This window comes from Petaurus breviceps, unplaced genomic scaffold (assembly GCF_028583685.1).
Source record: "Petaurus breviceps papuanus isolate PSGF00001 unplaced genomic scaffold, PetGlider_PUasm1.0 90977, whole genome shotgun sequence".
In the NCBI taxonomy this organism is placed as follows: domain Eukaryota; kingdom Metazoa; phylum Chordata; class Mammalia; order Diprotodontia; family Petauridae; genus Petaurus; species Petaurus breviceps.
Genome location: NW_027187391.1, coordinates 54,512,389 through 54,540,201, shown reverse-complemented (window position 1 = coordinate 54,540,201; position 27,813 = coordinate 54,512,389). Strand labels below are relative to the sequence as shown.

At 36.8% G+C, this 27,813-nt stretch overlaps 1 protein-coding gene across 3 annotated transcripts in view; it reads right to left on the bottom strand.

Annotated features, from left to right (window-relative positions):
* The window catches only part of ASCC3 (activating signal cointegrator 1 complex subunit 3), a 373,754-nt gene that overhangs the window by 223,822 nt on the left and 122,119 nt on the right, over nucleotides 1–27,813 (bottom strand). For all 3 annotated transcript variants that reach the window (XM_069077160.1, XM_069077161.1, XM_069077162.1), the window contains exon 14: nucleotides 4,511–4,645. In XM_069077160.1, coding sequence (XP_068933261.1) covers nucleotides 4,511–4,645 — 135 coding nt within the window. The remainder of the gene's footprint in view (nucleotides 1–4,510; nucleotides 4,646–27,813) is intronic.

The following is a 27,813-nucleotide window of genomic DNA, read 5'->3' as shown; positions in this document are numbered from 1 at the left end:
GGACAGTGCTGTTGTTGCAGGGGTCTGGAGACTGTCCTGCAGACAGAGTGAATACTGTCCACTGGTGAAGAACAGTGCTGTTGTTGCAGGGGTCTGGGAGCCTTTCTGTTGGTTCAGAAGCCCTGAAGAAGGATTTTCTTGTTGTATGTTTACAGAAATCCTGGGAGAGGGCTTTGCTAATGTGTTCAGGGGTTCTAGGACTGTTCTACAGACAGAGGATAAATTCATCATGAAGGGATTGGCAATGTATCTTGTGGCCTTGCTAAGCCTTGTCTCCCCAGGAACTAAGATTGCTGAAAACTTGCCTCGTGTCAAGATGAAGAAAAGACCTCCATTTGGGTATTAAGTGCTGTGTTTAAACTTGATGTAACTCTGGGGTAGATTCAATTGTGATCCAGGGGTGGGGAACTTTTGACCTTATGTTTGGAAACTAATCTCCATTTGAGAAGAGGGACTTTGTGGTGGACTAAATGAAGGTATAGCCTAGGGGTGGAGAAGTATTTAGAACAGGGACTTTGTAATTGATTGAATGATTGGAAGGTCCTGGGGTGGGGTAGTACTTGGAGATTATTTAATCACAGTTAGTAAATGCTGTATTTTGAATGATGTCATGTTTTGATCTTCTCCATTTTTGGTTGGTCACTGAATAAAATGGAGAGCACCTATGCTGGTATTCTGAACCTTGGGAAGTTGCCTTTCCTTGGCATTATATTACAGTAGTGTAAAACAAGGACTCAATAAATACTAGCTGAATTAAAGTTAGATGAAAATAATTTCATTAATATATACATACAACTATGAAAAAACTAGCATGATAAAGATCATATAGAGCAGTTACAGGTAAGAAACGCAGTCAAGGAGATAAAAGGATAGATTATAAAAAAAGGAAATGTTAGAATCAGAAGTCCAATTCTGTAAACATCTATACAGTATCCATTTTATGGAAAAATACTGTGCTAGAACTATTGGTGGAAATAAGGAAAAGGGGACAAATTTTTTTTTCTTTGAGGTATCAGTGGTCTATTAGGGGAGATGTGACATGCACACATAGAAATACAACTCAAAGCAGAATGCAATGTCTTGTGGGAGAAGTAAAGGTAAGAAGGGTATCAGAAAATTAAGAAAGAAGAGATTATATCTGAAGTCTGACTGTGTTTAGGGGTGGGAGTCTGGATCAGGGAATACTGTATGAGAGATAAATGGAATGAGAGAGCATTTGTTAAGCATTTACTATGTGCCAGGTACTGTGCTAAGTAATGAGAATACATATGAAAGCAAACAAGACAGTCCCTACCCCGAAGGACCTTACACAGTAAGAGAAGTGCTGGAAGAGGGAAGAGGTGAAAGAAGGGTATATGCTAAGGAACAATGCAGTGGGAGAGAATGGAGGCAGTCTAGGGAAGAGTGAAGAGAAGCACAACTGGGGTCCTTCCCAAATTAATGATCAGAGGGAAAATGTCACATATTAGGGGAGGAATGCCACAGAGTAGAGTTTTCCTAGGGTAGTAATGTGGCAGGTGAACAGTAGGAGGTAGAGACTGGAGTGAGTTGAGAATAATATTTGACTTAGTTATTCATTCTATATTCATTAGTGAAATGTTTTTGTATTATCTTTATGTGGTTATAAAATCAACACTATGTTTGTCTTATAAAAGGTATTGGAATAATGGTCTATTTTTCTCTTGTTTTTTATAAACAGGAAACAAATATATAATGAATACTATTTTTACATAAAAGTTCTTCAAGAATTCCACTGTGAAATCATATGGCTCATATATTTTTTTGTTTGTTTTTGCAAAGCTAAATTTTTGATGGTGGAGTATAATTTCAACCCTCATAATATCTCATCTTTAAAAAAAAATTTCCTACCATGTCATTTTTGGGCAGTTTTTTGGCATATAATTAACCACTGGAATTATCTATTTGTTTGAACACTAGATTTTTTTCTCCGGTGTATTGATTAGTTTGACTAATTTTTTTTTCCTTTAAAAATCTTTATTATAAGGGACATCTCTGGGAAAGAGGATGGTGAGGAACAGGAGAAATTAGAGAGATGTAAAATTAAAATGCATTTTTAAAAAATATACATTTTTAAAAGTAAAAAACAGAGGTCCTGAATTGTGAAAAAAATTGTCCTAGACCTCAAAACCAGTAACTATACAAAAGAACTCAAAATCAGGTCTTTTGATCCCAAGTCCAATTGCAATGTCTCCCATTTTATGCTAACAAATTTTGAGCTCAAATCTTAAGAAACACAACTTAAAATGAGAAAAAGAGAAAGAATATAGTGGTATAAAGCATTCCCCAATATTATTTTTAAATTTCTTTTGCATATGCAAAAGTCTTTCCTTTTCCATTTTTAATTTTGGAGAATTATTTTTATTCTCAGTCTTTGAACTCAATTTGAAAGATGTTTGTCAATTTCATTGTTTTTTTTTTTTAAAGCAATTCAGTTTTTATTATTAACTTCATTTTCAAGTCTACTTGTTTCTGTTCTTATACTTATAATCTCTCTCTTTTTTTGACTTTTTCAGAGACTCTTGCTCTGGTTCTTTTCCAGTGTCTTAATTTTATTTCTTACTAATGTGACTTTGATTCAAAGAATAGCTTTGGCTAAATTCCCTAACCTGCACAGTTCCTGGCACATACTGGGCACAATAGTTGGGGATTTACAGATCAATCCCACAGGCTTTTCTATGTGCTACTGTCTTTTAAACACTACACTAGGGGTATTCCTCCTTCTGTTTTCTTTTAAAAACTCAGTTACTATTAAGTAGATAGCTTTTTCAGGTTCTCTATAGTTGTGAAATTTTACTAATTTGACTGTTATTTAATTTTATGATACCATGGGGTAAAAATAAATTATGTATAATTTCTGCCTGTTTAAATTTATATAGGACAACTACATAACCCAGTATGTGATCATTTTTGTGAGGGTCTGATATTTATTTTGAAAACAATGTGGAGTCCTTATTTTCCCTTTTCAATTTGTTTTTCTCTTTGCTTTCTTTTATATGTATCTTCTCTAATTGTCTTTTTGCTAACAAATATAGATGCAGTTTAGTGATTTGTACCCTTTTAGGTTAATAATAATATACATTTTTATTCTAAACAATAGTCTTATGTCTGTTACGGTTATTCTATCTGTAAAACAAAAATGTATAATTGTAACTATAAATAGTAAATAGACTTATTATTTTTGTTAATAGTTTGTCATTCAATCAGTTTGTATTCTCTTTTTCAATACTGAAAAAGGTATCTCTTTCTGGATTTGGGCAATGAAAGATAACAGATTCAGAATGATGGCTTGAGGGTATGATAGTATGAGGAAACTGAGCTTATTTGTAAGCAGTGAAGATTGAGAGATGGGGAGAGACGCAAGATTCTCAAGAGGCAGAAAAATTTATGACACAAACTCTTGGAGAAGATGAGAAGGAAGAGCATCAGATCAATGATACAAGGTAAACTATAAGCACTATTAAGGAGATAGTCATGTCTTCCTAAGTGAAAGGTACAAAGGAGGTAATGACAAGTGAAGATATAGGTTTTGAAGTGTTGAGTAAAGGAAAAATGTGAGCTCATGATCCTGTAATTCCGTGATTTTTTTCACTAATGTAGCAGACAAAGTCTTCTCAGACAAAAAATGGTAAGAAGAAGATGGAAGAAAGGCTTTGAGAAAAAGGAGTGACTAATGCAGCCACTACATTGCTGCTGCAAAGTAACATTAAACAGCAGTGTGGAGAAGGTAATGGGAGTAAGGAGATAATGAAACTGAGAGCAGTTAGGGATTAAGTTACAAAAAAGAAAACAAAAATTGTTCTCTTACATTCCTTTAAGAAAATCTACTGTAATCACTTACATTTTCTCCATATACAGTACTTTCTTCCTTACAACACATATAAACATACTAATTATTTTGTAACGATATCAAAATTTGCCTAACGATTTCAAGTAATAATGTAATTGAGGCAATGTTAAATTAAACTACAAAATGTAATTGAGTTTAGCATTGAATTTCTTCCATAAAATAAGATGTATGTGATGTTTTCAATCTACATACAAAATAAAAATATTTTTAAAGATTCTATAAAAGTAGTAATTTCACATTATTGAGAAATATGTACAGCTAAAGGATTATTTTGATACATGCATAATAAAAGTCATTTTAAAGATCAGATTTCACAACCTTAATGAAAATTTGTTGCTGCTTTTTAAAGAGTTTGCACTTTTATTTGTTAGGGAAGTCTATTTTAAAAGGGCAGAAAATTAGAGCTAAAAATAAGTTTATAGTGTTTAATCAAACAACAGAAAAAAGTAGGGCAATTATAATGCAGTATGAAAGATAATAATAATTTAATTTCTCTCATACATTCTTTAAAAACATCAGAAGCCAAAGAAAAGAAAGTCGAGCCTATTATATCATTTATCTGCAATGTGTTTTTTATTTCAACCTTTTAAAACTGAAGTACAATTACTTCAATTTTTTAAAACATTTTTTATCAGTCCCTACCTGTTTTTCAGCATGTCCATATTCAGCCCCTTGGTTTGGCAAAAAATAGCAAATGTGGCCATTATTTTTAGCTTTTTCTCTTAAAGCCATAGCTGTTCGGACAGTGGCATTTCGAGCATGCACAAAAACCATCACCTAAAAGAAAACAGAAAGCAATTTATTCAATAAATAGAGGTTAAACATCATTAAGCAGAATACAAACACGACAATCAGCTCTTAAACAAATATATAATGTATGCTTTCTTTAATAAACTTCATTTTTTTTTTGTCAGTCATTCAGTTCTTTTAGCACCATTTCCCCCCAACAAAACATGTTTCACAACCATACTCCCTTAGGAAACCAAAGACTTTGAATGGATGCATGAATGAAAAAAAACTTATTAATCACTTTGTAACAGGCACTATGCTAAGCATACAAGGGCAAGCAAATCAGACACTGCCTATAGAACTTACATTCTATAAGACAAGACAATACATCAAGGGAGATGGAGTTGGAAAGGGTGTGGGAGGGTATAATGGGAAGGGCAAAATAGTTGGGAAATGTCTAGTAAGTGTTCTGATCTGGTTCTGGGCAAGATAAAGTGAGTTCTCAATTTTTAAAGCCCTGGTCTCACTGGCAGAGTTCTTACCGTAGGAGGAAGAAGAGGGAAAGACCAGGCAGCATAGTTAACAAGCTACCCAACAAATCCTCATTTATAAGAAATAATTGTAGCCTACATAGTATATGGAGAGTTTGTCTTGGATCCAGGAAGACATGAGATCATGTCTCACCTTTTCTCAATTATATGAGCTCCTGAGCTCCCAAATATTTGATCCTAGACAAACCACTTAACTGATTGATGCCACAGAAAATTCTTTATGACTATATCTTTGGGAATAGTTCCAGATCTGTATGGGTAGAGAGTTTGCTGAACTGGGCCCTGTAGACACGAATGAAATCAAAGGTTCAAAATGATATATAACAAGATCCCATAGCCAATATTATTTTAAGGATTCTAAAAGAATGGAAGATGTTCCTGAAGGTACTGAATAATATGAAGTTTAAGGAATAGTTGTGTATTAATCTTATTCATATTGCTCTAGTCAGCTAATATCATAATAGTGGGGTCTGAGTATAATAAATTACATGTACTTGAGTAATTAGAAAACATTTGATGATGGACAGGGTGAAAGGAGAGTACAGGATAAACAGGGAAAATAGGATGGAAGGAAATACACAGTAATTATAATTCTGAAAAAAATTTATTGCTATTGTTTTTTTTAATTAAATTTTGTAAGCAGCTGCTAACTCTGCTAACCTGGGGACCTAATAGCCCTATGCTGTGTTCTCAGGAGGGACTGAAGAGACCAGAGATGCGGGAGAGAAACAACTTACAGTTTATTCTAAGATGGCGGGGTACACAGGTGGCATCCAGGAGGAAGAAGCTGGCTCCTTATATATATATATATATATATATTTTTTTTTTAAAGCAATCGGGGTTAAGTAACTTGCTCAAGGTTACATGGCCAGGTGTTTCTGGGTGGTTGCTAAGTGTCTGAGCCCGGGATTCGATCTCCAGGTCATTCCAACACTGGAGCCGGTGCTCTTACTCGCTGTACTACCTGGCCGCCCCTCCTCATATACTTTTAAAGAGAGCACAATTCAGGCATCATTTCCTCGTGCATGGGGAATGTGAACCAATGGAGCGGGGCTGAACCAGCCATGTCAGTTGCTGCTCATCAAGTGAGCAGTCTCCTGGGAGACGTCCTTGTGAGCCTGCAACTGGACTGTGGCCCTCAGCACCTCCTCATCTCCCACGGGCACTGAGCGGCCTCAAAACCAAGAGGCCCTGAGGCAGTTCCTGATTTCCCTTGAGACAAGAGGCGCTTTCAACTCACATTGTACTGTCCAAAATTTTACGTTAATTTTTAGTTTATATCACTCATTTCACAAGATTTTGAGTTATAAATTTTCTCCCCATTTTTCCACTACCCACCACCCCAAAACAGCAAACCCACTGAATATCCCCTCCCTCAATCTGCTCTCTCTCATATCTTCCCCTATCCCCCCTCTGATTTTCCAGTAGGGCACGGTGGATCTCTATGCCCCACTGTCTGTATAGCCTATTTCCCAGTTACATGTAAAATAATAATAATAATAATATATATTTTTAAGCATTTGATTTTAAAACTTGGAATTCAAGATTCTTTCCCTCCCTCCCTCATCACCCACCCTTACTGAGAAGATAAGCAATTCAATATAGGTTGTATATGTGTAGCTATGCAAAACATTTCCATACTGGATATATTGTTAAAGACTGACTATATTTCCCTCCATCCTATCAAACCTCCCACTTGTTCTATTCTCTACTTTGATCCTGCCCCTTTTCAAAAGTGTGTGCTTCCAGCTCTCCCTCTCAGCCTGCCTTCCCTTCTATCATCTCACCTCTCATCCCCTTCCTCCCTACTCTCCTTTAAGGTGAGACCCCTATTTAGTGTGTATGTCATTCCCTCCCTAAGCCAAATTCAATGAGAATAAGGTTGACTCATTCCCTTTTGTGTTCCTTTTCTTCCCCTCCATTGTAACAGTTTTCCCTTGCTTCTTCTATATGAGATAATTTACCCTATTCTGTCTCTCCCCATCTCCTCTCATTATATTTCTCTCACCTCTTAATTTCACCTTTTAAGTATCATCCCTTTCTATTAAATTGGTCTTGTGCCCTCTGTCTATGTATACCTGTACACATATATAAACACACTCACATATGTATTCATATGTCCATACACACTCCTATACACATATATATATCCACATATCCATACACATAAATATACATATATATATATACACATTTATATTCCCTTCAACTATTCTCATACTGAGAAAAGTTTCATGTTACAATTATTGTTTTTCCATGTAGAAATGTAAATAGTTCAACTTTGATAAGTTCCTTATGATTTCTTTTCCCTGTTTACCTTCTCATGCTTCTCTTGCTTCTTGTATCTCAATGTCAAATTTTCTATTCAACTCTTTTTTTTTCATCAAGAATGTTTGAATGACCATACGAATGACCATATTTTCCCCTGAAATGTGATACTTGGTTTTGCTGGTTAGGTGATTCTTGGTTTTAAGCCCAGCTCCTTTGACCTCCAGAATATCACATTCCAAGCCCTTCAAGCCCTTCAATCCCTCTGTGTAGAAGCTGCCAGATCCTGTGTTATCCTGATTGTGTTTCCACAATATTCAAATTGTTTCTTCCTGGCTGCTTGTAATATTTTTTCCTTGATCTGGGAAATCTGGGACCTCACTATAATATTCCTAGTAATTTTCTTTTGGGGATTTTTTTCAGGAGGTGATGGGTGGATTCTTTCAACCTCAATTTTACCCTCTGGTTCTAAAACATCAGGGCTATTTTCCTTGAGAATTTCTTGATGGATGATTTCTAGGTTCTTTTTTTTTTTTTTTATCATGGCTTTCAGGTAGTCCAATAATTTTAAATTCTCTCTCCTGGATCTATTTTCCAGGTCAGTGGTTTTTCCAATGAGACATTTCACATTGCCTTCTCTTTTTTCATTTGTTTGGATCTGTTTAATAGTATCTTAATTTCTCATAAACTCACTAGCTTTCATTTGCTCCAATCCAATTCTTAAGGAACGATTCTCTTCAGTGAGCTTTTGAGATTCTTTTTCCATCTGGCAAATTTGGCTTTTTAAGGCATTCCTCTCTTAATTGGCTTTTTAAGCCTCTTTTGCCATTTGAGCTAGTCTATTTTTTGAGGTGTTATTTTCTTCAGTCAGGTTGTTTCATAATTTTCTTGCATCGTTCTCATTTCTCTTCCCGATTTTTCCTCCACTTCTCTTATTTGGGTTTCAAAATCCTTCTTGAGCTCCTCCATGGCCTTTAACCAATTCATATTTTTCTTGGAAACTTTTGGTGCAGGAGTTCTCACTTCACTGTCTTCCTCTTGTTACATGCTTTGATCCTTTTTGTCCCCAAAATAGGAGTGTAAAGTCAGATTGGTGTGCTTGCTTTACTTCCTTTGCTTGCTCATGTTGCCACTCAATTACTTAACTTTTGAGCTTTTTGCCACAGTAGAACTATGCTACCACAGAGGGGGGCTTTATCCCAAATTGTTGGGGTTTTCTCAGCTGCTGGAACTTTTAGTTGGCTGCCCTCTCTGAAGCCTCCACACACTCTGGCAAACTGGTCACACACCCCAGGACCCCTACCCTAGACAGTGATCCAGATCCAAGAAGGTTAAAGCAAGTGACTACCCCTCAGACTGGTCACTTGTTCCCCCCGCAATCTGCAGGCCAGGAGCTCTGAAGCAGCCACACGGTGGCTGCATGGCCACCATGCCTCAGCCGCTTTTCCCTCCAAGGGGTAAAGGCCAGACCACACTCCTGAACTCCCTGTTCCCAAAATCCACACTGCACTGACCTTTCACTTTGTCTTTGGCATCTATGGGTTGATAATTCTGGAAACTGCCACAACTGCTGGTGATTTCAAGTCCCTTCAGCTGGTGGTTGGTTGTGGCCGCCCTGAGGCTAAAACCTCCGGCTCAAGCAGGGCTGAGTTCAGCTCCCAGAGCATTGTGCTGGCCCCTTCCTGCTGGCCTGCTAGGCTGTCTTCAAGCAGGAGGTTAGCGTCTCTGTTATTTTGTGGGTTCTATAGCTCCATAGTTTTTTTAGAGTCATTTTTTACATGAATTGGAGGAGGTGGAAACGGGAGCTGTGCAGAAGTCCTGTTTCTACTCTGCCATCTTGGCTCTGCCCTTGGCTATTGTTTACTTATATATGTGTAATATATTCATTTATTATACATATAAAATATATTGAAGTGCATCAGTTTTAAACTGAAATTTGACAGTATGTGAATTAAATGGAAGCAAAGGAAAAATAAAATGTACAATAGAATAATGTAAATAAAAACTTTAAAAGGAAGACAAACTCAGAGTGAATATAAAAAAATATTATTGATCCTGGAGCAAAGATAGCAAAATATCTGTTTTAACTTAGCAAGGGGAGAGCTAGGTAGTACAGGAGGTAGAAAACTCAGCCTACCATGAGCAAGATTCCTCTACCTGTGTTCACACCTGGCCTCAGATACTTACTCTACCCCTGTGACCATGGACAAGTTACTTAAACCTGTTTGTTGCAGGAGAGAATTACATAAATCAATGAAAATATGAGCTATAACCATTGTTATCTAAGACAGGTCACAGTGGAGAGTTCTGACAAATTGCGATCCACTGGAAGGAAATGGAAAACCACTCCAGTATCTTTTCTAAGACAATCCCATGGACAGTATTCAAATGATAAAAGAAATGACATCTGGATATAAGTCCCTCAGGTCAGAAGGTGTACAATATACTTCTGGGAAAGAGTGGAGGACAGTTAAAATAGCTCCAGAACTAATGAAGCACCTGGGCCAAAACTGAAAAAAAAAAAAATCTCAGCTGCAGATGAGCCTGGTGATAAAAAAAAAAATGGAGCGGCCAGGTGGCGCAGAGAGTAAGAGCGTTGGCCCCAGCGTCGGGAGACTTGGGATGGTTCCAGCCTCAGACACTTAACACCCACACAAAAATAACGGGCCGTGTAACCTTGAGCAAGTTACTTAATCCCAATTGCTCAGGGGCGGCCAGGTGGCATAGTGAGTAAGAGTGCTGGCCCCTGCATCAGGAGACCTGGGATTGGTTCCAGCCTCAGATACTCGGCACCCACACAAAAATAACTGGCTGTGTAACTTTACGCAAGTTACTTAACCCCGATTGCTTTAAAAATAAAATTCTTATACTTTTGCTTATTGATCTTTAGATCAATACTGCATAAAATACTGGAATGTAAGATCTATGAACCAAGGTAAACTGGATGGTCAAATAGGAGATGGAAAGATTAAACATCAACATTGTAGGTATCAGTGAACTTAAATGGATGGGAATGGATGAATTTAATTTAGGCGATCACCACATATACGACTGTAGGCAAGAATCCATCAGAAGAAATGGAGTAGTCCTCATAGTTAATAAAAGGGTGAGCAAAGAAGTACTGTGCTATAATTTCCAAAATGACAGAATGATAGTTAAAACCAAGGCAAACCATTCAACATAACAGTAATGCAAATCTGTGCTCCAACCACTGATGCCAAAGAGGCCAAAGTTGATCAGCTCTACAAAGACCTATAAATTTTTTTTAGAAATAACAGAAAAAAATGTCTTATTCATCAACAGGAGCTTGGAATGTTAAAGTAGGAAAGCAAAAGATAACTCGAGTAACAGGTAAGTTTGGCCTTGTAAAATGACTCACTGGTCATATGACTCACTCTTTTTCAACAACTCAAAAGATGACCCTACACATGGACATCACAAGATGGTCAATATCAAAATCAGACCAATTATATACATTGCAGCCAAAGGTGGGGAGGCTTTATAAGGTCAGTTAAAATAAGACCTAGAGCTGTCTATGGATCAGCTCATGACCTTTTAATTCTAAAATTTAGACTTGAAGAAAGTAGGAAAAACCATCAGACCATAAAGATATGTCCCAAATAATACCCCAAATGAATATGGAGAGGTGATGAATAGATTTAAGGGATTACATCTGGCAGATAGAGTGCCTGAAGAACTGTAGACTGAGACACACTACACTGTACAAGAAGCAGCAATAAAAAAATCCCAAAGAAAAAGTAGAGCAAGAGAGCAAAATAGCTCTGATGAGATTTTATAAATAGCTGAGGAAAGAAGGAATAGCAAAATGGAAAGGAAACAGGAAAAATATATCCAAATGAATACAAAATTTCAGAGAAAATAAGCAATTGAAAGAAACAGGAGAAAACAATAGGAAGGGAAAGACAAGCGATCTCTTCAAGAAAAATGGGAATGTTTCCCACAAAAATGGGCATGAAAAAATGGTAGGGACTTATCAGAAGTAGAAGAGTTTAAGAAAAGGTGCCAAGAATACACAAAAGAACTATACAAAAAAGATCTTAATGTTGCAGATAACCATGATTATGTGGTTACTGAGATCTATAGCTAGACATTCTGGAGAATGAAGTCAAGTGGGCCTTAGGAAACTCTGCTAACAATAAGGCTAGTAGAAAGGATGGAATTCCAGCTGAACTATTTAAAATTATGCTGTTAAAGTGCTACGCTCAATATGCCAGCAAAACTGGAAAACTCAACAGTGGTTACTGGATTGGATCCAGTGGATCAGTTCACATTCAAATCCTAAAGAAAGACAATGCCAAGGCGTGCTCCATTCACATGCCAACAAGGTTATGCTTAAGATTCTGCAAACTAGGGGGAGGCTAGGTGGCACAGTGAATAGAACACTAGCCCTGGAGTCAGGAGGACCTGAGTTCAAATCTGGCTTCAGACACTTAACACTTACTAGTCATGTGACCTTGGGCAAGTCACTTATCTCCAGTTGCCCTGCCCTTCCCTCTTCAAAAAGCAAAAACAAAACAAAAAAAAGATTCTGCAAACTAAGCTCTGGCAATATGTGAACTAAGAATTATCAGAAGAGTAGACTGGTTTTCAAAGAGGCAGAGGAACTAGTGACCAAATTTCCAACATTCACTGGATTGTAGATAAAGTAAGGGAGTTCTAGAAAAACATCTACTTCTGCTTGGTTGGCTACACTAAAGCCTTTGACTGTGTGGATCACAACTAAATATGGCAAGTCCTCAAGGATATAAGAGTAACAGATCATTTTACCTGTCTGCTGAGGAACAAGTAGGCCAAAAAACAAGTTAGCACAGACCATAGAACAAATGATTGGTATAAGATTTGAAAAGGAGTATGATAAGGCTTCATATTGTCATCTTATTTCTTCAACTTGTATTCAGAGTACATCATGTGAAATGCAAGGCTGGATGAATCAAAAACTGCAATTAAGGTGATCTGGAGAAATCTGATCCATATCAGACATACAGATGAAACCATTCTGAGAACAGAAAGTAAAGAGGAATTAAGAAGACTCTTGAAGAAGGTGAAAGAAGAGAGTGTAAAGGTTGGTTTGAAGCTTAAAAAAAAAGATCTTGGAAACTGGTCCCATCATCTCCTGGCAGATAGAAGGAGAAAAAATGGAAGTAGCATCAGATTTTAAATTCTTGGGCTCAAAGATCACTTCAGACAGTGATTGCAGTCATGAAATTGAAAGATTCTTGCTCCTTGGAAGGAAAGCTATGGCAAATCTGGATGGCATACTAAAAAACAGAGACATCATCTTGCCAACAAAGATCTATATAGTCAAAGGCATGGTTTTTCCAGTAGCAATGTACAGCTGTAAGAGTTGGACGATAAGGAAAGCTAAGCACCAAAAAATCAGCGTTTTTGAATTGTGATTCTGGAGAAGGCTTTTAAGAGTACCATGGACAACAAGGAGATCAAATCAGTTAATTTTTTTTTTTTTTTTTTGCTTTTTGGAGGGCAACTGGGGTTAAGTAACTTGCCCAAGGTTACACGGCTAGGTTTTGTGTGTGGGTGTTAAGTGTCTGAGGCTGGAACCAAACTTGGGTCCTCCTGACTCTGGGGAGGGTGTTTTACTCACTGCGCTACTTAGCCACCCCTAAATCAGTTAATTCTTAAAAAAATTAAGTCAAGCTATTCACTAGCAGGTCAATTATTGAAGATGAAATTTAAATACTCTGATCACATAATTATAAGATAGTATTCACTGGAAAAAAAAACCATAATGTTGAGAAAGACTGAAGGCAAAGGGAAAAAGGGATGGCAGAGGATGATACGGATAGATAGCGTCATGGAAATAATGAACATGAACTTGGACAGACTTAGAAAAATAGTGAAGCGTAGAAGGACCTAGTGTGCTATGCAGGGGTGGGGAACCTGGGGCCCTGAGGCCACATGTGGCTCTCTAGGTCCTCAAGTACAGTCCTTTGACTTCATGAAGTTTGGATTCAGTCAAAGAACTATACTTGAGGTCCTAGAGGGTCACATGTGGCCTCAAGGCTGCAGAGTCTCCACCCGCGGATGGTATCACAAAGACTAGGATACAACAATGACTAAACGATAAAACTTGGCATGAGGCTAAGGACAATAGTGTTAAATATTGTCAGAAAGGTCGCTGTTTTTTGTTTTGCTTAATGTTTTTGCTTAATATTTTATAAGGGAGGGTCTCAACTACTGGGGTGTGCAGATGTGTTGGGGTAAGGAGAGAATATCAAGCAATGACTTATTTTAAAAATTAAGATGGGAATAAAATACTTACCTGAATCAATGATGTTAGTAATCTTTTATTTAGAATAAAAGTTGCTGCAATTATACTTAAAATTCAGGCAAATTTTAAAGTTTCCTCAATTTTTTCAATACATTATGGTGTCTGAATTTCTGGTTGTTAAGGGCAACAGAATCTGTCCTAAATATAGTAAATTGCTGAAGGAACTAGATTATATTAAACAATAACTAGTAATTCATTAATATGTACATAACTGTACAGCACAAAGCATCTTTAAATATTACCATTTCAAATAGCTTTTACATAATTTACTTTGCAATTCATCAATCTTTCCTACTCAATGTTCAAAGTTTTCCACCACTATTGATGAAATATAGCCTTTAGTTCTTGTTCCAATTGACTTTTCTTCATTAGTGTGCTCTTCCATTTTCTAATATAGCTTAGAATTATATTATTTAGATACACAAAGAACCAAAAGAATAAACAGGATGGCTCTATTATAAATGAAAATATCACAAAAATAAAGTTTGAACTCTGAGTTAAAGAAAAGCAAATGGAAGTCAGAGAGGAAGAATACTGAAACATACTTCCCAACTTAGGGCAGAGAAGCAAGATATTCTGGGATAGAAGGCTGAATATATCACAGATTTTGTCACTACATGGGATGTTTTTACAAAACATTTTTCTCTGTTAAAGGGGAGTAATCCATCTGGAGGGCAGGGGAACGTGGGCTTTCTTTGGTTTTCCAGAATTGATTGTGAAATAAAGGCAAAAGTATCAATAAAACATAAAAATAAAATTTCTTTACAAAACATTGGAGTTGCTAACTTAAAAGAATTATACTTAGAAGGTATTCTCTGAAATTATATAAGAAAAAGTTACCAGATGCCAGATAAGTTGGCATATTTGATTGCAATTAGAGGGGAACTTGGAAGAATGAATGTATATAAGCATCATACTTATAATCAGATTGTCTATTTGTGTGCATGAAAACAATCACCATATATGTTCAAATGGAGGTAAAAATATAAAATGTATATTAACAATAAAAGACATAGAATTACAATTCCCAAATTCTCTAGTTTGAAGTGCATAAAATGTAAGGAGGGCTCCATTTGCAGAAGGTATTGAATTTCAGAATAAAAATCTTAGATTTCTAGCTGGAAAGAGCCTTGGTAGTCATGTAGCACACATCTTCAGTTTATAGATGAGAAAAACTAAGGCTTTTGGGAAGGTAGTACTTATGCTAGCACAGCTTTTGCTTCATAAAAGGGTACTGAATGATGGGGTTCAACTTAGCTTAAAAACTATGGAATGAACAATGAAGACACTTTTACTTATTTACTTATTAATAGGCAACACTATATAGGAAGAACCAACTATGAGAACATTCTTTCAAAGCAAGTTCATAGAATTCCCAAAATATAAGTAGAATTTTAAAGCAAAAGAGATCTTGGAGCTCAACATGGCCATAAAGCTTGTTTGTACAAAAGCCATAATTAGAATTCAAGGTTTCTGTCTTTCAGCTCAGCATTTCAAATCATATTTCCTCTTTAGAAACAATTTTTAACTTTTCAATACTAGTAATATTAGGTCAGCTATCTCTGAAGTCTGATCATAAAGATACCAGGGAGTTTTGTTTTTTTTAGGACATTTTTATGTTTTCACAAGTCAGGAAATAACATGTAAATTCAAGATGAATTTACTAAAAGTTTTCTCTAAGGTGAGAGGTAGTGTGGTGTAAAGGCTGGAGAACTAGGTCTGGAGTCAAGAAGATGAGTTCAAGTTCTGCTTCTGACTCATATTAGCTGTATGGCCACAGCAAACCTGAGTTACTTAATCCCTTGGTACTCTAGGCAAATCTCTAAGGCTACATAAGACAGAAGAATAGTTGATAACTCACAGTGTGTCTCCAAACCAGGAAGTATTCTATACTGAAAAAAATCACTGTTGCAAGTGAAAAAGAAATCACCTAGATATATCAAAGACAGTATAGATATGAGTTTCTCCTTTATCAAGGAAGATTCTAATCTCTCCACAATTATTAGCAACTATAAATTGGCAAATTTTTTCATCCAAGTTTATTTTCTTCAAAGGGGATGATTTTGGAATTCATTCAGTAAGCAGCAGAGTTAATCACTGAAGCATTTCAGGGAAGAAGTAATATTAACATTAATGAGTAATTATCAAGTACATTAAAATAAATGACAGAAAAAGATTTTTATGTACATATACATATACACATAAATGGCTCTGACAGATTTGTGGGAATAAACCATGTATTTGAAATATTCATGTTTTTGTTAAGATTATGTAAGAATTCAAAATTAAATGTCAATTAAAGTTCAAAGTGAATAAAATGCTATTTTCTCCTTAATCTTTATTAGCAATTACAAATATCAACAAACTAAAGGGTACTTTTTTTCTTATCAAACAAGATAGGCAGTTATCATGAAGGTATGTAATAAAAAGTGCAACTTATTTTAACTAGGGTTAATTAAGCCTATCTTAGCCACGTCAGAAAATTTTATAAGTCTCTGGCTAACCTCTGTGCATTAAAATATTCAAATAAGCTAGGGTAAGTAATTTAGAATAGAAAAAAAGTGACTCCACAGCTCCAAGCAATATAATTAGATGCAGATTCTACAGTTCAAAGCCAACTCTGCTTTCTCACATTAAGAGTTTGAAGTTCTTCTAAAGAAATCTTAGCTTTTAAGTGACAAAATACGCACTGCAAGCACAAACTAAACAGATTCAGGTAAACATGAGTAAAACCTATTTAAAGCATAGTACTAAATGTTGACATAAATTTCATCAATTTGGTGAAAGGGATTGTTTATATGATTAGTTCTCAGACAATTTCAACTGCTGTATTGGCTTTAAAAAATACTTGTCATCTGCCCTCTGCAAAAGCACATTTTTTTACCATTCATACTAAAACAAGCTAAAGACTCATGTTACTCTAGAAATCCTGATAGTAAGAGGCATTCATGCTTGGAGCTAGTATTAGTCCATTCTAAATATGTTATTTTATGATGCTAATCTACTATGCATCATTGCATTAACAAGCAGCAGTAAATTAGGAATTCAGGAAACAATAAACTTTCAATACTGTTTCCAGAATATTAAATTTACAAAAGCAGTTCACTTTTTTATTTTAACATTATGACAAAAATACTCTATACTAGATTTCCCTACATATTAAACATTTTTCATTTTAGTGACTGAAAACTATGCTCTCTCTTCATGAACAGGTAGAACTAACTCTCAATGATAGGGTTCCTGAATAATAAAACTGTCTTACCTAATTTATGTCACAAAAATATAGCCAACATGATACTAGGATGATGAAAGAAATAAGCTGGAAATCATAAATTCAGGTTCTATTTATATGGGGATCATAAAAATTCTTACACTAAAGCAATTCTTTAAAATATTAATGACACCTGAATTTACTCTTGGAATTCATACAGATGAACTATAATTGAATTTATAACATATCCAGGTTAATGTTTTGGACATAGACCTTGGACGGGGAAATCTTTAAGAAAAATGAGAATGGAAAGCAAGAATGTATATTTTATCCACTTAGTGAACATAAGAATTTAACAATCATATCACGGCTAAGCAAACTCTAAGATAAAAAATGAGCACACTATAGTACATAATAAACACAGCAAAAGGCTTTGAAACAAGCCATCACTAATCCCTAATGCAATGTAAGTAAAATATTGCAAATGCTTTCTGCAGTTTAATTTTAATATTAATGTTTAATTGTTAGTAATTCATCAATTTCAACTTTTCACTTGTAAAATTGTAGGATCATAAGATGTTAAGAGTTGGAATGCATCACCTTTATGTTAAAGTGAATTATTAAGTAATCATTATGATTAAGATTTAAACATAGATCCTGTCTTGAAATCCAATGCTCATTCCACTATATCATAATGATTTAAGGAGAAAAAAAGAATTAAAACCTAATTTGTTCAACAATTCATTTAAGTTAAAATCAAATATCTTTCACTCATTCAACAAGTTTTATGTTAGGTGCTATCTAGGGATTAGGCAAGGAGCAGCAACAATCCCAGAGTCAGTAACACCTGAGTTCAGGTTGTACCCCTGACACATAACTATCTGTGTGATGCTTAAGAAAGTCACCTTTGATGATTGCAAACCTTAAGTATCCAGCCAACTCTCTAAGATGATAAATTACATGGTAGGTGTTCAAATAAATTGGTAAAGGAAATTTTCAACACAATTCCCTATAATAATGAAATTACACGTCTGATTTTAAAATAAACAACAACCCTGCCAGGCATCTTGCTCAGTCTCTGTCCCTGTGAAACTTATTCAATTTAAAAATGCGAATCTATAGTGTTTTAATGGAGTTATCTTTTTTTTTTCTATGGATTATTTAAGGCTTTTTAAAAACATGCACACGAATTGGATTTTTCTATATTGAGCACCAATGAAGTCTTAATAAAAATATCAGTGGCAACTACTGGTCTATTCTGTTTTCATGTTCAATTCTTATAAGCATAAAACCTTAAACTGTAGTGTGATGTCACAAGGAAAACACAGGACTGAATGTAAGGAAATAATTATATTATAGACCATTTGCTGACACCAGTTTCCTGAGTCCTTATGCCAGCTGATATCTTAAGAAACTTTTAGCACTAAAATTCTATTATGATCCATTCTCTCCTACCTTTAATCCTGTTTTTGCTTCAATTTTCTTGTATATTTTTTCCAATCTTCTTGCTGATTTTTCTTTCTCTTCTGTCCTATTGTGTTAGTTTTTTTTAACATTGTTCAAAACAGTTAGCACTTGGCTATCATTTAATAATTAGTAGCTAACACATATTTTCTGTAAAATGAAGAATTTGGACCAAATGGTCTCTGAAATACTACTGAGCTCTAAAGTTTTATGATTCCAGAATATCAATTTCACATGTCTCATTAAACTATTGTAGCAGCAAGCACCCCAGCGTCCCCAGGGTGGCGGCTCACACAGGTTCTTAGATCTGCTTTGATAGAGGAAAGCAACTCAAAATGGGTTAACAAGCTGTCAAACATGTATCGTTTACCTAGTTCAGGGGAAAGAGGTCAGCACCCCGAACTTCAGAATATACAGACAGAATTATCAAGACAGAAACAGATCAAGTAGACAGATTTCAAACTGTCCAACCATTACATCCATACCCAATCAACATCTGGGTTTCAACATCTGGGTTTCAAAGCCGGGGGGCTCTGGACAACAGCTTCCCATAATCCAGATCAAATCACAGAACACTTCTCAAAGTGAGAAACAAAGCAAACAAAACAAAGCTACACATCAGGGCTTATATAGTCTTCTCCTGGCTCAGAGAATGTAACAACCTTATTGACTCACTGGACAATCAAGAAGCCTCCCACCCCAGGCTCCAGGTGCACTTTAGTCTAGGGGCTGGGAAGATCTTTAAAATTTACATTCCCATTACAACTATGCATTTTTTTAAAAGAAAAAGACTGTTCACAAAATCTTAGTTACCTAAATGAAAAGACAGTACTGTATATTATGTATTTATTTTGCATTTATTCTGTGTAGTTATATATGTACGTTTTGTCTTCTACAGGAGAAGGTAAGCTCTTAGAGGCCTCTGACAATGTTGATCACCTTCTTTTCTTCTCTCCAGATTTTCATGACATTAGTCTCTCCTGGTTTTCCTATCTGACCACCACTCAGTCTTACTTGCTGATCTTGACAAGGTGATTATGTTTATAGGCAACAGGATAGAAACAGTTGAAAATAAGAAAGATATGATCCAAGAGGCAAATTCCTCAAAGGGACTAAAAGGGATGAGATTAAATGCACCAGAAGAGAGCTCATTATTGGCAAGGAGCAACACTTCATCTTCTCAAGTTATAGCAGGGGAATAATGTCCAAGGGATGATACTAACATAATGTGAAGTAGGGAAATGGGAAGAAGAGAGAACTTGAAATGGATGGCATAATTTTTTTTTTCAGAGAAGTAAGAAGAAAGGTCGTCTGGCAAGAGGGATGGAGGAAACAGTCAAGGAATGGTGCTGATTCAGTCAACAGCCTCCACAATTAGAGTTCTACAACAATTATAGCAAGGTGACTAGACTTTGCTGCAACCTCATTATGTACATTGTCATTGACCTCACCACTACTAGAAGTTAACTTCAGATTATATATGTGCAGCAGCATGCACAAGTAGATATTTGTAATGGCAGCAATCTTCTACATCACAGTACTCTGCAATGCCCAGCAGATGCTTGCACAATAGCAGAAATCCACTGAATATCATATCTCCCATCAGAGTTCTCACCAGTCTTAGTTTCTTACTCTTTATTTGTTCCATCCCAGGTTCTATCCTTTTGCTAACCTTCTAAATCAGAGTATCAGTAAACCACTTGATATACCAGGTTAGAATTCATTTGGAAAGCGGAGCCCAGCCCCACGAGAGGCTTTAGCCCCAGGGAGGGCCTGATCAGCCACTGGCTGGAGGGATTCCAGATCAGCAGCAGCTGTGGCTGTTTCCAGAATTATCAACACATGGATGCAAAGGACAAAGTGAGAGGTCAGTGCAGTCTGGACTTTGGGACACAGTAAGTGGGAGTGCGTGGCTTTTGCCCCCGGGGCGAGAAGCTGCTGAGACACCCAGCCAGTGCCACGTGGCAGCTTCAGCTCGTGACCTGCAGAGTGTAGGGAGACCAAACACCATTCCGAGGGGTAATATCTCTTGCTTTAACCTTCTTGGATCTGGATTGCAGTCTAGGGTGGAGGTCCTGGGGTGTGTGTCCAGATTGCCAGAGCGTGTGGAGACCTCAGATAGGGTCCCCATCTAATACCTCTGGCAGCTGAGAAAACCCCAGCATTTAGGACAAAAGCTCCACTGTCTGGTGGCAGAGTCCTATTGTGGCAAAAAGCCCAGGGGTCAAGTGACTGAGGGGTAACATGACCAGGCAAAGGAAACAAAGCAGACAGAAGATTCCAACATTAGACTCCTATTTTGGGGACAAAAAGGAGCAAAGCAGGGAACAGGAGGAAGACAGTGAAGTCAGAACTCCTGCACCAACACCTTCAAAGGAAAATATGAGCTGGTTACAGGCCATAGAGGACCTTAAGAAACAGATAAGAGAAGTGGAGGAAAAATTGGGAAGAGAAATGAGAACAATGCAAGAAAATTATGAAATGAGAATCAACAGCCTGACTGAGAAAAATTACACCTTAAAAAATAGACTAAGTGAAACAGCAAAAGAGGCAATGAGGAGAAGAATGCCTTAAAAAGTTGAATTTGCCAGATGGAAAAAGAATCTCAAAAGCTCAATGAGGAGAATCATTGCTTCAGAATTAGATTGGAGCAAATGGAAGCTAATGATTTTATAAGAAATCAAGATGCTGTTAAGCTGATCCAAACAAATGAAAGACTAGAAGGCAATGTGAAATATCTCATGGGAAAAATCACTGACCTGGAAAATAGATCCAGGAGAGAGAATTTAAAAATTATTGGACTACCTGAAAGCCATGATCAAAGTAAGAACCTAGAAATCATCCTCCAGGAAGTTCTCAAAGAAAACTGCCCTGATGTTTTAGAACCAGAGGGCAAAATAGAGGTTGAAAGAATCTACCAATCACCTCCCGAAAAAGATCCCCAAAAGAAAACTCCTAGGAATATTATAGCCAGGTTCTGGAATTCCCAGATTAAAGAGAGAATATTACAAGCAGCCAGGAAGTAACAATTTGAATATTGTGGAAACACGATCAGGATAACACAGGATCTGGCAGCTTCCACCCTGAGGGATCGAAGAGCTTGGAATATGATATTCTGGAGGTCAAAGGATCTGGGATTAAAACCAAGAGTCACCTGTCCAGCAAAACTGAATATCATGTTTCAGGGGAAAATATGGTCATTCAGTGTAATAGAGGACTCTCAAGCATTCTTGCTGAAAAAAACAGAGTTGAATAGAAAATTTGACATTCATATACAATAAGCAAGAGAAGGTAAACAGGGAAAGGAAATCATAAGTTAAACTATTAACATTCCTACAGGAAAAATCAATATTTGTAATTTATGAAACTTTTCTCAGTAGTTGAAGGGAATATAAATATATATACACACACACACACACACACACACACACATATGCCCATATGTGAGGTTATATGGGCATATGAATACATATGTGAATGTGTGTATGTATGTTTACATATATACATAGATAGATGGCACAGGACCACTTTAACAGGAAGGGATGATACTTAAAAGGTGAAATTAAGAGGTGAGAGAGGAATATAATGAGAGGAGATGGGGAGAGACAGAATGGGGTAAACTATCTCATATAGAAGACGCAAAGGAAAATGGTTACAATGGAGGGGAAGAATAGGAAGGCAATGGGTCAACCTTATTCCCATTGAATTTGGCTTGAGGGGGCGGCCAGGTAGCAAAGCGAGTAAGAGCACCGGCTCCAGTGTGAGGATGACATGGAGATCGAATCCAAGGCTCAGACACTTAGTACCCACCCAGAAACACCTGGCCGTGTAACCTTGAGCAAGTTACTTAACCCCAATTGCTTAGAGGTGGCTCAGCGACTAAGAGCACCGGCTCCAGTGTCAGGATGACGTGGATCAAATCCTGGCTCAGATATTAATCACCACACCCAGAAATAACTGGCCATATAACCTCGAGCAAGCTACTTAACCCCGATTGCTTTAAAAAAAAAAAGAATTTGGCTTGAGGAGGGAATGAAATACACAATAAATAGGATATCTCACCCTCCAGGAGAGTAGGGGGGGAAGGGAATGAGAGAGGGGATGATGGAAGAGAGGGCAGGCTGGGGGGGAGGGAAGTTGGAAGCACCCACTTTTGAAAAGCGACGGGATCAAAGTAGAGAATAGAACAAGTGGGAGGTGGGATAGGAGGGAGGGAAATATATTCAGTCTGTTACAATATATCTACTATGTTATTATTTTTCATTAGCCACACATGTACAACCTATACTGAACTGCTTATCTTCCCAGTGAATCAGTGACAAGGGAGGAAAGGAATGAATTTGGAATTCAAAGTTTTAAAATCAAATATTCAAATATATATGTGTTTGTGTATATACATATATATTTGTGTATGTGTGTATATGTGTGTGTTTGTGTGTGTGTGTATATATATATATATATACACACTATTATTAATACTATTTTACATGTAATTGGGAAATAAGATATACAGGCACTGGGGTACAGAGATCCACCATGCCCTACTGGAAAAGTTGAAAGGGGTATGGGAGAAAATATGGGAGAGAGCAGATTGGAGGAGGGGATATCCTGTGGGACTGCTATTTTGGGGCAGTGGGTAGGGGAAAAACAGGGAGAAAATTTGTAAGTCACAATCTGGCAAAAATGTATGATGTAAATCAGAAGTTAATAAAACATTTGAAAAAAAGGTATTAAGGGGGTTAAAAAAAAAAGAAATTCCATACAATATAGTTCTCACATTTAGATTATAAACAGCTCTCTTGGTACTGTATCAACCATATAAATATGCGAAATCAGTCAGATAAATATCAGTGATTATATATAATACTTGAGGATAAAATACCTGGGGAAAAAAGACATAACCATCTGATTGTATCCTGCCTACATGTCATTAGTTTGCAACAAGAGAATTTTATAGGTATGAATAACTGCTGCAGTATTATATTTATGAATATCCTAAGAAATTCTAAGAATCAAGAAAAATATTCAACTGGTTTTTTTTATCAAGAATGCTTGAAAGTCCTCTATTTCATTGAACGACCATATTTTCCCCTGAAACATGATACTCGGGTTTGCTGGGTAGGTGACTCTTGGCTTTGATCCTAGCTCCTTTGATCTCAGGAATATCATATTCCAAACCCTTCAATCCCTTAATGTAGAAGCTTTTAGATCCTATGTTATCCTGATTGTGTTTCCACAATATCCAAATTGTTTCTTCTTGGCTGCTTGTAATATTTTCTCCTTGATGTGGGAACTCCTGAACCTGGCTATAATATTCCTAGGATTTTTCTTTTGGGGATATTTTTCAAGAGGTACCCTCTGGTTCTAAAACATTAGGGCAATTTTCTTTGAGAATTTCTTGAAGGATGGTTTCTAGGTTCTTTTTTTGATCATGGATTTCAGGTAGTCAAATAATTTTTAAATTATCTCTGCTGGATCTATTTTCCAGGTCTTTGGTTTTTCTAATGAGATATTTCACACTGCCTTCTATTTTTTCATTTGTTTGGATCTATTTAATAGTATCTTGATTTCTCATAAAGTCATTAGCTTCCATTTGTTCCAATCTAATTCTGAAGGAATGAATCTCTTCAGTGAGCTTTTGAGATTCTTTTTCCATCTGGCAAATTTGGCTTTTTAAGGCATTCTTCTCCTCATTGGATTTTTGGGCCTCTTTTGCCATTTAAGTTAGACTATTTTTTAAGGTGTTACTTTCTTCACTCAGGTTGTTGACTCTTTTTTCATGATTTTCTTGCATCATTCTCATTTCTCTTCCCAATTTTTCCTCCACTTCTCTTACTTGATTTTCAGAATCCTTCTTGAGCTCCTCCATGGCCTGTAACTGATTCATATTTTTCATGAAAGTTTTTGGTGCAGGAGTTCTGACTTCATTGTCTTTCCCCTGTTCTATGCTTTGATCCTTTTTGTCCCCAAAAAAGGAGTCCAAAGTTGGATTGCTGAGCTTGCTTTGCTTCCTCATGTTGCCACTCAATTACTTGACTTTTGAGCTTTTTGCCACAGTAGAACTCTGCTTCCAGAGGAGAGAGCTTTGTCCCAAATTGCTAGGGTTTTTGCTGCTGCCAGAGCTATTAGGTGGGTGCCTTCTCTACAGCCGCACAGACACTCTGGCTCACTGGTCATACACCTCAGGGCCACCACCCAAGACCACCACCCAGATCCAGGCAGGTAAAAGCAAGAGTGATTACCCTCTGTATGACTGCTTGGCCCCCGTCGATCTGTAGGCCAGGAGCTCTGAAGCAGCCATGTGGAGGCAGCTGCATGGCTGCTGTGCCTCTGCCACTTCTTGTTCCGGGGGCAGAGGCTTGACTGTGACTCCATCCCCCCCAGTTCCAACAGAATTCTACACTGACCTCTTACTTTGTCTTTGGCATTCATGGGTTGATATTTCTGGAAACTGCCACAGTTGCTGGTGATCCATTCTCCCAAGGTCCACTCCAGGTGCTGCTGGTTGGGGCCACCCTGGGGCTAAAACTGTGGGCTCAGGTGAAGATCAATGGACCCTTCCTGCCAGGCTGCATCCAGTGGGAGATTTGTTTCTTTCTGTGACTCTGTGGGTTCTGCAGCTCTAAAATTTGTTTGGAGTCATATTTTATAGGTATTTGAGGTGGTTATGGGGGTAGCTCATAGACTTTTCCTGCTTCTATGCCACCATCTTGGCTCCACCCCACACCCCCCAGTTACTCCCATCTTATCCCAAACCATGAAACAGGTATGTGAAGTCCTTAATCAAGCAAAAAAAAATGTATTCACATATAATCAGCCTAATCAATGAATGAAAAAGCAATTGTTTTATGCTTACTATATTTTCGTTATGCTAAGGAAACAACACAAAAAGTAAACATGGCAAAGAAAACAAAATCACTGGCCCTACAATTAGAGGACCTGGGTTCAAATCCTCCTTCTGAGGCTTACTATTTGTATGACCTTAGACAAATCATTTCACTTCCCCAGTCCTCAGTTTCTACATCTGTAGAAGGAGGGAACTGGCCTAGATGGTGTCTGAGGTCTCATCCAGCTCTAGATTTATTATTCCAAGAATGTTTCTTCCCTCAAGGAACTTACATTCTAATGGGAAGAAACAGCACATGCAGGGAGAGGCAGCTAGGTGGTACAGTGGTTAGAGTGCCAGGTCTGGAGTAAGGAAGACCAGAGTTCAAATATGGTCTCAAACACTTAATTAGCTGTGTGACCCTGGACAAGTCAATTAACCCTGTTTGCCTCAGTTTCCATAACTGTAAAATGAACTGGAGAAGTAAATAGCAAACCACTCCAGTATCTTGGTAAAGAAAATCCCTAATTGGGTCAAAATGATAAGACTGAAACAACAGAACAACACATTTACAGGGAGGGGCATTTTGGTCTGGGAAGTCCCAAAGATGGTGAGGGGAGATAATATGAAAGTTGGGTGAAATAATATTCCCCAAGAAAATGATAGTGCTGATTTGATTTTTGTTTCCAAAGTCAGAGACAGAACGGGGGGTGGGGGGGGATTAAAGATAAGGATGGGTCTGGACAGGTCTCATAATAACTAGCATTTATAAAAGTGCCTACTATGAGCCAGGAAACATTATATGTTTTATACATATCATCTCATCTCAAGTGATCGTCCTAAAACACTGGCAGGTAGATATTATTACATCCATTTTACAGTTGATGAAACTGAGGCAAACAAAGGTTTAAGTGACTTGTCCAAGGTACACAGCTAGCAAACACCTGAGGCTAGATTTGAACTCAGATCTTCCTAACTTTTAAGCCCATCACTCTATTTACTACACTCATCAATCAAGAATACACTTTAAATCTGAGGAAATAGGTCCCAATCACTGTTCCCAAAATTCAGACCTAACTAAAGCCAAAGCTGTGTGACCCTGTAATATAACTTGACTTCTACGGCTCTCACTTTCATTAATTGTAAAAAGAGATGGAGATGGGGAGAGTGAATTAGATAAATTCTTTAATTTCATCTTCACTGGCTGCATATTCATCCTTTTAAATTTCGATACTGGTAATTTGGTTTTCTTCATTTTCAAAAATAAAAGTAGCTAATGGTTTATCTGTTTTGTTGTTTTTTTCATAAAAATGGCTCCAAGTTTTATTTATTAGTTCAATGGCTTTTTTACTTCCAATTTTTTTTCTTTGATTTTCAGGATTTCTAACTTAGATGAATTCTAAGGCCTTTTCAAGACATTAACATCTAAAACAGTATTAACTCTAAATCAAGTATCTAAACCAATAGCTTTGTCTCAAGAACATTTTTATTAAGATGTATGGTTGACATTAGGCGAACCGTGAAATAAGCCAAGTGTCACTATCTTCTTCCTGCATTCATCCTTCCTCATGATACCCACCAATCAAAGTAGTGCCCAGAAATCTCATACCCATACCAATCTGGCCAGAGTCCTTCTTCTCTATTCTCCTACCTAATCTATATATTACAGATTTTGAAAGATCAGGTGACCCATTTAGCTTTGGATCTATCCTCTGGCTCACCATTGTTCTTATGTACTAATCACATTGGAAATGAGATTCAACACAATTTACACTTATGTGCACATAAATGACAGCATTAAATGTTATCTTAAGGAAATATGCATATTATTAAAAATATTAAATTTCTAACGATGGCATTTCAGGGCCAAGAGTCACCTAACAGGAAGAGGAAGATCTTCTCAGCATAACTGAAATCACACCATGAATTCAGACACCTGCTTTGCCTACATGTAAGCTCATCATTGAGCAGAAGGTTCATTTGAAAGGAAGGGTCAGAAACAATTTTCCATAAGAAGGTACATATTATTATCTAAAATAGATACTTTTAAATCTAGGGATATTTAATTTTAAAAGGGGAAAAAGGGAATTAAACTAATAAATATGTATAATGTCAAATACTGACTATCATAATGAAGACCAAAGCCCTACAGAATCCAAGAGTGGCTCTATTAAGTTCCCAAATTACAAATGTTTATTGTTTTTGTCACAGGCGACTCCTAGCTCCTGAGACAGAAAATATGAGCAATCATCACTGGTACAATTTTAAGTAGTAGCATTGGATGGAATCTCATTTCAAAGTATTAAGATGCCTTAACTTTGGTATTGATGAAATGTGAAAGAACCTTGGGTATTGGCCTTGACTAGCACAAATACTCATGAACACTGAGATACATAGAATGATAACAAATGAGATAGAGACCAAGAATGCCAGTGCTTGACCAACTCAAGCTACCCACTATCTTTTAGGACAATTTGAACCAAACATTATCACCACATCAAAAGAAAATTCATATTCTTTGCTGCATGCTCCCTAATTCTGAAGAAATGCTAGTCTCTGTCTCTGTCTCTACTTACACCAAGACCT